Here is a 12,766-nt window from a genome sequence, read left to right as displayed (position 1 = left end):
TGGATCTACGTATGAACATCTATGGTGTACAGCGTGAGCGCTTTGTAGGGTTGAAGGGTGTAGGCTCTTTATTATTATTATTGTTGTTGTTAATGGAAGACCAAATCAATACAACTATGCACAAAACAGTTGGCTATATAAAACAAAAGAAAGAAGGAAAAAAAACAGCACAAAGTAGGCCCTATGCAAATAATACCATAAATATTAAATGACAGGGGGCGTCTCCATAGCTTTTAAAACAAATGATATTTTACAAATAAATCCAATAATTTCAATTTTGAGATTTGAAAAATCGGCATTTGTGGATGAAGTGTTTTGCCAATATGATAACATTATTTATCTAAAAAAGGTAATAGACAATCCTCTATATATGCACCGTATTTTATATCTTCAAAAGAGCAAGTAGCCTAACATCAAACCCATTTTTTTTTCTATTAAGAAATACTGCACGCTTTTCCAAAAGCAACATTCACGTAAGGAATAATTGACGACGGGCCGTTGAATTATTAGAAAAATAATGCACACCCGGGGTGGTAATGCGGTCACGACGCGAAGCGGAGTGGCCGTTACACCTCGGGTGTGCATTATTTTTCTAATAATTCAACAGCCCGGAGTCAATTATTCCGCTTGTACTAGTTACCACACCTCGAAACATTGTTCAGATGATGTGATTCTAGACGTTTGTCAAGTTTTTGTCATTAAAACGCTCTTGTATGTAGGACTAATTTCTTACGCATCTAATCCCATGCCTCCGTTGCTAATTCCAAAACGACATTTTAGAGTTAGTAACGGAGGTTTGAGCCACTGACAGCAGACTAATGCAGTTATTAGTGTAGTTATTAGAGAGACAGAGGTTGCAATAATGAGACAGAAAATCATGTGCGTCATATTATTTAATTTATTTATTAATTCATACGTTATAATTCATTCGTTAATTCGAACGAATTTATTTATTAAAATTAAACTGCACGTTAAACACATTGACAGCCCAAGCTGTTGTTTTTTTTGTGTTTTCTTCATGTTTTTCAGCCCTCGAGTCGGTCTGGCTGTTCTTCAGCTGATTGTTTTATGTCTTTTGTTGTTGCCGGCTGCCTTTGATGTCCTCTTCCGTTTATTTGTTTTTTCATCTGAGCTATCCAATACTGCGGTCAGCCCAGTTGTTAAAATGTTTATGTTCACCATAAATATTAAAATTTACTTCGGAAAATCAAAATAGTCTGTCATTTTTTTTCCTCTTGAAGTTGAAGTGGATTTGTCGCTGTCACTTCTTGTTATGAATTGTATCCTATTTTCCGTTATTACGGTTGACTACGCGAAGTGATATGGAACTGTAATGCGGTCAAGACCTGCCTGGAACTACTTTAGCCGTGCGTTTCCCTGAAAATAATTGCACACCTTAGAACGTTCTCAACCAATCAGAATCAAGCATTCAACAGCCCTGTAGTATAAATACAAAATAATGCGTGTAGTCTCAGTAGAATTACAGAATTTACAAAGAGCATTTTATACATTGAATTTTGAACTGAGTTGGAGTTAGTCGGTTAGATGGAACCTTGGAACGCATTTGAACGTCATCTTCTTCCAATGCCAAATAAGCCGCTGTTGCCAGGAACAACTTGAGGCACCTTTCTCCATTCGCGACGACCCTTTAACATGGCGGCCATAATTGTTCGCTAGAAGGCTGATTTATGCCGTGTGGAACGTCGAGTCAATATGTGTTGTTCTTCAACTTCCCAAGAGAGGGCGACATGAAATAGTCAATCCCACAGCTTTTTCATATTTCATTTAAACGAAAGAAAATTATTTCTAAAAGAGTGAAAAGTGGAAGTGTTTGTATTTTCGCTGCAAGTTTTTGCCATTACTACAATTCATGCCTGACTCACTGAAGCCACTGTGTTTATAATATTTAATTTCAAACAACTGCAATTTAATAGGCTTTTTAAAAAAAGAAAAAGAAAGAAAAAAAAGATTAAAGACTATTTATGATGTTACACACTACTGTGGGTCTTAAAGTCACATTTTAAATAATTTTAATAATTAAAATTTCAAACGTCAAATGTCTGACAAAAAAGTGCCATAGACTATCATCAGTTTTCCAATAAATAAAGTAAAATACAAATAAATAAAAATAAAATAAAAAATTCCTCATTTTCTAATATTGGATACTGTCTTCTGTCTCACCTCATATTTGTTATCATTCCCCATACATCACCTATAGGAGTTGTTCTGCCTATTTTGTAACAAAATTACCTCCAGCTTTGTCTTTTTGCTTTTCTCACCACTTTCCTTACATGTGCTTGTGCCCTTTTGTATTCGATTCATTTTTGAACATTATGGGTTATGTTTAAGACTTTAAACACTCTATTTCTATCTTTAATGACTTGATAAAATTGCTGCATTTAGCAGTACTATATATATATATATATCTTGATTTAGGTCTATTTCTCTACTTTCCATCTCACATAAATACTCAAAATTACCCCATTTTGCTTAACAAAAATATACATTTTGCCTGTCTTTCCTTTACCCCTTCTTCCCTGTCTACACGTATTTAACAAAATATTGGGCAACGATCACAACTGACTGTTGAGTCTTCCCATAACTCCCCTTCACAAATCTCTGCCACCTCTTTTGATACCAATGTTAAAAATAAATGCTGTGCTGTTATTCGTGCACACTTCTATTCTTGTTCCTTTCCCATCATTCAGACACACCAAATTATTATCCTCCAATAATTGTTCTATTATCTTCCCATTTGTATGTCTTTTTTCCATAATACGATGTGTATTGAAGTTTGTTTCTAGTTTATCCTTGAATCTGAATTAATTTGTTGATATCTAGTTTTCTGCATGGGTTATAATAATTAATAATAGTGATCTGTCCTTGTTTTGTCCATATTTATATTAATATCCTCTTTTCTCTTATGAATACTCTGAGTGGTATATTTTCATTGATAAATGTAGCACACCCTCCACCTACCCCCTCTTCCCTATCACACCTAACAACAGTATAATTGTAAATTCTAAAATCAAAGTTTTGTTTTAACCATGTTTCTTGTATGCAAACAACTTCTGGTATAAGCAGTAATTCTATACATTTTTTCACTATAAATTTTGGCAATCATGATTTCAAGCTCAACTCTTGTCCGTCTGCCACAGAGCTTCTTGCATTCCATTGAAACAGAAGAACCATAATAATGTCAGCCAACACATGAAGAGTCTTGGCTTGCTTGAGCACTTAGATAATTTCTCACCTCTTCTGGTGTTAATTCACTAATGTTCAGATGATTTGTTGCTGCCTTTACTATTATTTGTATTCTTTCTGTTTTTTATTTAGTTTCCATTGTAGCATTAATGACTCCTGCTATAAATATAACTAATTTCTTTAAATCAATCGACACTTCACCCGCTTTAGACTGCTCCTGCTGCTTGTTATGCTGTCTTTCATTTGTACTTCCTGCCTGTCTCTCTCTCTCTCTCTCGTAATTCACCAACTGAACAGCTTCGGCAAATGTGATCATGTTTTGCACTCTGATCTATTGAATCTCTACTTCCCTTCATTAATTCACACCCTCCATATGCCACACTATGGCTCTATCACAATTACAACACTTTGGTTGCATCTCTTTCCAACATTGCTCATATTCATGGTCCTCCCCACATGCGCACCTTCTTCTTCCTTTACATGTCATAGCAGCATGTCCAAATCTTTGACAGTTAAAGCATCTCATAGGCTTTGGAATATGTTTCCTCACATTATATGCCATGTATCCTATAATAACTTTATTTCAGAGAATTTCTGATCACTCCTCTATTCCACCTATTTCCCTTCTCCACACAACATGTACTTGCCACTTTATGCTTTCCTACCTCCCTCATCCTACAATCCCTTTCTCTCAGTTCTTCATAATTACATATGATTAACAGATTCCTATCTCTCAAAACTTTGGCCATTTTTATTTCACCAACATGACTTTTTAATATCACAGTCAGCATACCTCTTCACTAAATCTAAGTATTACCTTAAATTTGTCATCCTCAACCCTCATTTTACCTCTCCTTCCCTCAGAGTTATTCATCAGAGTTTTCTCACCCCTGTTCTTACAAAATAATTTCCTTATCTCTTGATCTTTTGTTTTCTTGACTAATCTCATACTATCCCCACTCTTGATTTCATTTGAAAATCCCCAATCTGGCCCATTCACAGCATGTGACTGTATCAAAACCTTGTCAAATGTATTCACTAATTTGAGTAAATTTCACTGGTAAATAAAATAAGTAGATTTTACATAACTCTTCGAAGCTGGGGTTCCCAGCATGTACCGGGCTTGAATAATTAATGTGTAGTTTCACTGTTTATTGTTAATTTTTATGTTTGGTAACTTCTTTTAATGTGAAGTCTAAAGTACATTTTGTCCTCAAAATGAATCGTTCATGAGCAAAAATGGTAAATGGTCTGCACTTAAATTCTTTTGATTGTTACAGGAATTGTATTTCATGCACCAAGTGTTGAGCACAGCATGCAACATACTTCAATGTGAAAGGCTTCCAAATGTCATGTGGTACGTAATTAAACGTGTTTTTAAGGAAGCCCAAAATGTGAAATGTTCATCTAAGTTTAAATAAATTAAGTTCTATGTACATCAGATTTGTAAGTAAAAGTTACTGTATTACCTGAAATGTTCACTTTAACCAATATTATGTCATGAAGTAGATTTTACTTAATTATATACCATTAAAATACACTTAGAAAAACTTTTTCTTTAGTGAATGATTGAGACAAAAATGTACTTTAAAAAAATGACAATTTTTATTTTAAAATACTGTACATATGACACTTTGTGTGGTGATCAGGCATATTTTGTTTTCAAAAATCTTACTTTAAAATGTACAACAGTGAACCATGATAAGTTTTAATTAATCAGCTTTGGAAATATTTACATTATGGACACTGGATAATAAAATATTTTTCATGTGAATCTCTGGTCTGTCTTTTCAAAAGAATGATGCTCAGTTGCTTATTGTAAGATGCTGATATCAGTGTGTTCTTCTATTGCACAAACAATAGCTAATCTGCATTCATATTGCAGGCTGCTCCTTCTGCTTGCTCCTGGAAATAATTAGAAACAGTTGGTAGTGTATCTTCTCCCATATACAGTCTGAATCAGTAAGAAATAATCTTAACTCTAACTCTGCAAGCTCAGGGTGTTTTGTCTATTTTATTTATGAACAAAGTTTTGTTCTAAACTAAACAATTATAAATGCTTGTACTAACCTCTGTTTAACAGCCTTCATTATGTAATTCTTAGTGAAATTAGATTCTGGATTTAGGCATTTACGCTCTGTGCCATTCTTCAGAGTAACACTACACAAAAACATAGAGAAAAAATAGCTGAATGATTATCTCAATCAAGATATTTACACAGGGTTGCAGTATTGAGAGAATCATAATAGTTAATGTTTAATGATGGTAAAACTTAATTGATGTACTTACACAATCTCCTGGTTTTCACAAGAGGGACTTGGTGGTATAATTTCAACCTTCTCAATCATTTTTGGCAGAACCATGTTCACTCCTTTGTCAGCACATAAACACCTGCCTTTTATAGCCTTTGCCTGCCCTGGAAGAGAAATATCTTTTTTTTTAATACCAAAACCTGCAGCACAGCACCATGCAAAATATGTTTCTTATCAAAATAGAAATGCACAATATGAAAAACGTACTATATATAGTTCAAAGACCAAACTCACCTTTCACCTCTACAGCAAACAGGCTGATTAGAAGAACAATATATGTACCAGTCTTCATTGTGTTTTTGCTCTTGATGATCTTCTGCTTAATGAAGTTGTTTATGCTTGAGTTCAGCAGCTGTGTTTTATACTCTAATAAGGGGTTTCCCCTCCTTTATCAAATTCATTTCTCAGTTTTTGTTTCATTAGTCCAGTGTCTGATCGCTTCTTGTTTCTCAGAAACACTTACTCTTCAAAATATTGCATGCAGCAAAAAGCAGACCTTAGAATAGATGACCTTTCAAAGAATAAGGAAGAAAACCTTAGACTGGTAATTTCAGTTGCCAATATTAGACTTTAATAAAAAAATTTAAAAAGTGCTTAATCATGATATTTCCAATCATTATTGCAATGAAAAGCATCAGCATTACTGTTTGTTTGCCTACTTGCATACTGTAGCTATGTCTATACAATCATAAGTTGTTTGTTTTAAAGTACATGTGCTCAGCAACAACTGCTTACATTTGAATGAAAAACACTTGTGTAACATATGGTGGCCCAGGGATACAGGGTAGACTGGGTACAGTTGAGACATAGGTACAGTTGAGACACCTTAAATAACTTGCGTGCGCAGCAAGCACAAGTTGTGATTTTTGCTGTGCACATGCGTATTAGTGTCCTCTTTGATCGTGGGAAATTTGAACAATGGACGCATCTCCGATCCGAAGATATCGGCAAAAGTTTTTTTTCTAAGGTAAGACGTTCACTTCACCATGCACACTCCACAATGAATAGTTTATTATCCTTATGTGACTGTTAAACGTAACTGGTATAATCATAAACGTTATTCTGTGCCCTAAAAACGGGCATATTTCATGGTATTGTGTCATGCATGGTCACTGCAAAATCTAGAGAAATGCGCGAGGTGGCCATCAGGGTACAGTTGAGACACACTGTCTCAACTGTACCCGCGATAGAGTTCTATTACGTCACACGCTGTTTAGTTGTTCAGTGTTATGATAACAGGTTAAATGTCATAATTAGCCAGCATAGGACACAAATGAAAATAAAATTGTATATTTGTGATATTTAAACTGTATATTATTAATGAAAATATTTTCTAACATGAATGTTATAAGGATAACCTAGCATGTTGTCAAATAGGCAAGGTGGTGAAACGGGTACAGTTGATACACCATTTTTAAGATGTGTGCAGCAGTTACAAAGTTAATTTAAAGAGAGAGAGTGTGTGTGTGTGTGTGGGTGTGTGTGTGTGTGTGTGTGTGTATAATCACAGCTCCCATATCTCAATAGAAGCTATAAACTTCTGTAGGGCCAATGGTGTGGTTATGCTTTCATTTCCACCACACTGCACTCACCATCTGCAGCCGCTTGACAAGTCTGTCTACGGTCCGTTAAAGAGGTTCTTCAATGAGGAGATGGACAAGTGGCACCGTGAGAATCCTGGACAAACTATCACCATCTATGACCTGCCACAGTTGCTAAACAACATCTTACTGCTGGCAGCGTCACCTCTGAATGTAAAGAAGGGGTTTAAGAGTACTGGGATCTGGCCGCTCAATCCACTTATCTTCAAGGGAGAGTATTTTCTCCCAGCTTCAGTAACCGACAGGCCCCCTCCAGATGAATCTCTCCCTGGGCCGTCCGACGCCGCCCTCACACCACCTGGGCCGTCCGACGCCACCCTCACACCACCTGGGCCGTCTGCCGATGATGCTCTTGTTGCTCTTACAGGGCCAACAATGACTATATATTCTGAGGGTCTTCATGAAATAACCCTGACTTTATTTCCTCTTTCATTACAAGAGGAGGAAATCATCACGGAAGTAAGAGAAATTGATTTAATTTCAAGCAATGTATATTATACATACAATTCTGAAAATGAAATATTCATACCTGTGTGTGTGTGTGTGTGTGTGTGTGTGTGTGTGTGTGTGTGTGTGTTATATTCACCAGGTCCAGCATGTTCCAAAGTTTAGTCCTGAACTAATCAGTCCTCATCCAAAAGCTGGCCCCAGAAAGGCCAATGGTCAACGTCGGAGGAAAAGGACCACTGAAATTCTCACTGATACCCCTGTAAAGGAGACCCTTGAAGAGGAGAAAAGAAGATCCTCCATGAAGGTGAAGAGGAAGATCATGACAGAGAAAAAGGAAGGAGGAAAAAGAAGAAAGAAAAGCACAGAGGACACAAAATGCCTGGTGTGTGACGAATGGTTCTCAAGTTCACGGTCGGGAGAGAAATGGGTGTCCTGCTCTAGGTGTAGCATGTGGTCACACGTAGAGTGTACCCTTGGCGGAGACAGCTACACATGCCATTATTGTGAAAGTGACACCTGAATCAATTTTTTCCTTTGTTGGTTGTTTACTGTTACTTTTGACATTGTTATTGTTAGTGTTGTTATTGGAATGTTTCCATTTGTACTGTTGCAATATCTGTTCATGAAACAATATTTGCAATATTTGTTCCTGTTTTATACATTTTAACCAGTGCTAATTTAAATAAAATGAATTAATTTAAATGGATGAATAAACAAACATGTTGCCCAAATGTTATTTTCTTTATTTATTATATTTGCAATGAACGGTTAGTTACCTTTACTTAATTAAAAATGGGTGTCTCAACTGTACCATGGTACTGTCTCAACAGTACCACATATGGGTACAGTGGAGACAAAGTTGAGACAAAAAGCACCTTATTTTTATGAGCTAATTGTGGAAAATATAAACTACTTATGGGTAATATTGATTGATAATATCTTAGTCTACAAGCTAATGAAATGTCATGTGGCATGTCATGTGGAAATTCACTTCTTTTCAGTATCTATTTTTGTGTGAAAAATCAAAATGCAAAAAGTGTCTCAACTGTACCCAGTCTACTCCACAACACAACAAAATTAGCTTTTTTAGTAAATAAAAGCTAAAAACAGAAAGAAATTAAGCTGCAACACAATTACATTAAGCCACAACACAACAAAATCACAAGAAAAGGAAAGGCTTAAATTCTGTTGTGTTGTAGCTTAAATTAATAGTTTTTTGGCTTATATTTGTTGTGCTGTCTGTCAGAGAGTAAGACCAAGAGACCCAGGAGCAGTTTAAAAGGAACTATTAACAATAAATATTAACTTTCACTGTGCTGGCAAAGACTTGAGGATCCCAGCACCAGCTGTGGGGAAGGGGTTTGAGGATGCGTGCGCACTATGGCTGTGCAATGGGCAAATCTGTGAGGAGTGTGTTCAAAGGAGAGTGTGATTTGTAGAAGTCAGGAGTAGATTCGTAGGAATCCTCAGTTGAAGTGTAGTGAGGTGCAGAGAGCAACGTCCAGCAGACTGGAAGGCAATAAATCTCCCAACACTCTGGCAGAGTTGAGGAATCCTCCGTTGAGGTGTGGTGCAGAGAACAAGCAGCAAACTGGATGACAAACACACTCCCAACATGTGGGCAGAGATGGGCAACCAAACAGATACACAAGTCAGCCCCAACAAGGCAGAGCGAGTGATGTAAGTTACTTCACATCAAACAACAATCTAGCAAAGATATTGAGAACACAAAGGGATTAAGAAGGGAGTGAATTAGTGGAGAACCAGGTGCTGCTAGCACACTAATTAGTGGCATGATCAGCATTCTCCTGGGAACAATCAATTTAGTGGCCTGTACCATTAAGCCGGTTTTGGTGGCTAGACAGCTAAGTTTTAGTTTAGTTTGCCTCAACTCCAGGTTTTAGGTACCATTAAAGTTGGTCAGATTTAGCAGTTTTCATCTCCATAGTAACTTGCGCTATGTGGGGAAACCTGCGTGGTATAGCAGGATTCATTCTGGTTTACAGATCGCTAACAGATGCTGAACCAATCAGCTGTGAGTAAAATTACATCTCTGATGAAATCGAGTCACTCCCCCATATCTCTTAAAGCACACTTTACAAATACAATCTTAAAAATCCACAAAATTGACTCTTCACTAATTGACTCTTTAATTTAGTTTATAGCTCACATATTTCAATACCCTAAAGTCCCTTCTAAATTTAGCATACCAAATATCCTACACCCACAATTTCCAAATGGAGAGAAACGATTTAGGAAATACACCAAATGAGAAAGTAACTGTGGCAGCGGGGTTGGGTGAAGTGTCCCTCCGGAGAGAGAGAAAGAGGTAAGTGCGCTTACTCCTGAGCTAAATTATGTCTAACACCTGTCTCTAATTCCAGTGAGCATGGGGAGATCTGATGTCTTCTTATTTAATATTTAAAAAATGGAGGTGATGCCTTAACTTTCCATTTAATTTAAAATACAATACAACATGTTATTTATAGAAAATGTTGTGAATGGTTATTTGATATGGTTATTCTAAATCTGACCAACTTTCTTGGGACCTAAAACATGGAGTTAAGGCAAACTAAAATAAAACTTAGCTGGCTAGCCACCAAAACCAGCTTCATGGTAAAGGCCACTGTTCATTTATATTACTTGTACTATGTATTTACATATTTACTTTAGTAACATGGATGGACTCTGTAATGTAAATTGTGATCAAATGTGAAGTAAAAGTATTTCAAGTGACATAACATATAAGATTATAATGTAATGGTTGTACATGAGATTGATTGAAATGCTAACAGGTTTGCAATCTTCCAAACGCATTGTGAATGGAGTAATACAGGTGAAACTCGAAAAATTAGAATATCGTGCAAAAGTTCATTAATTTCAGTAATTCAACTTAAAAGGTGAAACTAATATATTATATAGACTCATTACAAGCAAAGTAAGATATTTCAAGACTTTATTTGATATAATTTTGATGATTATGGCTTACAGCTTATGAAAACCCCAAATTCAGAATCTCAGAAAATTTGAATATTGTGAAAAGGTTCAGTATTGTAGGCTCAAAGTGTCACACTCTAATCAGCTAAACACCTGCAAAGGGTTCCTGAGCCTTTAAATGGTCTCTCAGTCTGGTTCAGTTGAATTCACAATCATGGGGAAGACTGCTGACCTGACAGTTGTGCAGAAAACCATCATTGACACCCTCCACAAGGAGGGAAAGCCTCAAAAGGTAATTGCAAAAGAAGTTGGATGTTCTCAAAATGCTGTATCAAAGCACATTAATAGAAAGTTAAGTGGAAGGGAAAAGTGTGGAAGAAAAAGGTGCACAAGCAGCAGGGATGACCGTAGCCTGGAGAGGATTGTCAGGAAAAGGCCATTCAAATGTGTGGGGAGCTTCACAAGGAGTGGACTGAGGCTGGAGTTACTGCATCAAGAGCCACCACACACAGACGGGTCCTGGACATGGGCTTCAAATGTCAAACGTCTTACCTGGGCTAAAGAAAAAAAGAACTGGTCTGTTGCTCAGTGGTCCAAAGTCCTCTTTTCTGATGAGAGCAAATTTTGCATCTCATTTGGAAACCAAGGTCCCAGAGTCTGGAGGAAGAATGGAGAGCACAATCCAAGATGCTTGAAGTCCAGTGTGAACTTTCCACAGTCTGTGTTGGTTTGGGGAGCCATGTCATCGGCTGGTGTTGGTCCACTGTGCTTTATTAAGTCCAGAGTCAATGCAGCCGTCTACCGGGACATTTTAGAGCACTTCATGCTCCCTTCAGCAGACAAGCTTTATGGAGATGCTGACTTCATTTTCCAGCAGGATTTGGCACCTGCCCACACTGCCAAAAGTACCAAAACCTGGTTCAATGACCATGGTATAACTGTGCTTGATTGGACAGCAAACTCGCCTGACCTGAACCCCATAGAGAATCTATGGGGCATTGCCAAGAGAAAGATGAGAGACATGAGACCAAACAATGCAGAAGAGCTGAAGGCCGCTATTGAAGCATCTTGGTCTTCCATAACACCTCAGCAGTGCCACAGGCTGATAGCATCCATGCCACGCCGCATTGAGGCAGTAATTAATGCAAAGGGGCCCAAACCAAGTACTGAGTACATATGCATGATTATACTTTTCAGAGGGCTGACATTTCTGTATTTAAAATCCTTTTTTTTTATTGATTTCATGTAATATTCAAATTTTCTGAGATTCTGAATTTGGGGTTTTCATAAGCTATAAGCCATAATCATCAAAATTATATCAAATAAAGTCTTGAAATATCTTACTTTGCTTGTAATGAGTCTATATAATATATTAGTTTCACCTTTTAAGTTGAATTACTGAAATTAATGAACTTTTGCACGATATTCTAATTTTCTGAGTTTCACCTGTAAATGAGTGACCTCATCCTATGCCTGCCCCCTTTTGAAGTGAGGCAGAGTCTCTCTTCCATTATTGGAGAGGCTTGACAGAGAAAACAGAGTGTTATAGTTGAAGATCCCACTTTTAAGATTTTTTTTCAAGCTTGCTTAGGCCGCAGCTTTGCAAGCTAGTTTTTAGCTTTGGTGCAATTTATTTAAAGTGAGAATATTTCTGTGGCTTGTATGAAATTCTCAATAGACTGTTTTATCCAGTGCGGCAGTTCAGTATTCTGACCAAAATAAACAGTTAGATAATTTAATTGTTGTGCCAAAAATGTAAAGCAAGGTTTGGGAAAATCTTGTCTGAGACTGCATTTCAGGCTCTGATTTGTCCAAAGGGTCAGGTTGCAGTATGACTGATTTACTGTAACATTTTTGGTAATTCAGTAAGTTATAGCCACAGCAATTTACTTCAAATCAAATTTTATTGGAAAAAACTTTCCACCCAGACCTTCTGTTTTATTCCAACCATGTGATATCCATGCAACTATATGCTATATATTATACTGCATGTGTAATACATTACATGTGTGTTTTGTTGTTGTTCTGAGAAGTATATTATGAATATTTGAACACATAATGCAATGATTTACAATTTGAAAGACAAACAACTCACTCACACAGAGATTAACTGGAAAAAAAGTCAGAAGTCTTTTCATTTAGATATAAAAGCTTTATTTGACAATTTTTTTGTGCATCATAGAGACAATGAAATTATAGACAAACTACAATCATACAGAAATTGTGAAATCTATACATATGACACAGTGTTCAGTGGTCTTA

At 36.6% G+C, this 12,766-nt stretch overlaps 1 protein-coding gene across 1 annotated transcript; it reads right to left on the bottom strand.

Annotated features, from left to right (window-relative positions):
- Positions 1-4,848: 4,848 nt before the first annotated feature.
- Positions 4,849-5,829, bottom strand: LOC127631006 (C-X-C motif chemokine 11-6-like). The gene is made up of 4 exons (XM_052108944.1): positions 5,751-5,829; positions 5,494-5,620; positions 5,275-5,364; positions 4,849-5,109 (listed from the first exon to the last, which is right to left on the bottom strand). The coding sequence occupies exons 1-4, from the start codon at positions 5,806-5,808 to the stop codon at positions 5,079-5,081; spliced, it is 306 nt and encodes a 101-aa protein (XP_051964904.1). The 5' UTR covers positions 5,809-5,829; the 3' UTR covers positions 4,849-5,078.
- Between the last annotated feature and the right edge of the window lie 6,937 nt (positions 5,830-12,766).

The sequence above is a fragment of the Xyrauchen texanus genome, chromosome 3, assembly GCF_025860055.1.
Source record: "Xyrauchen texanus isolate HMW12.3.18 chromosome 3, RBS_HiC_50CHRs, whole genome shotgun sequence".
NCBI lineage: Eukaryota > Metazoa > Chordata > Actinopteri > Cypriniformes > Catostomidae > Xyrauchen > Xyrauchen texanus.
The sequence above is the reverse complement of the archived record's forward strand: the minus strand, read 5'-3'. Positions and strand labels throughout refer to the sequence as shown.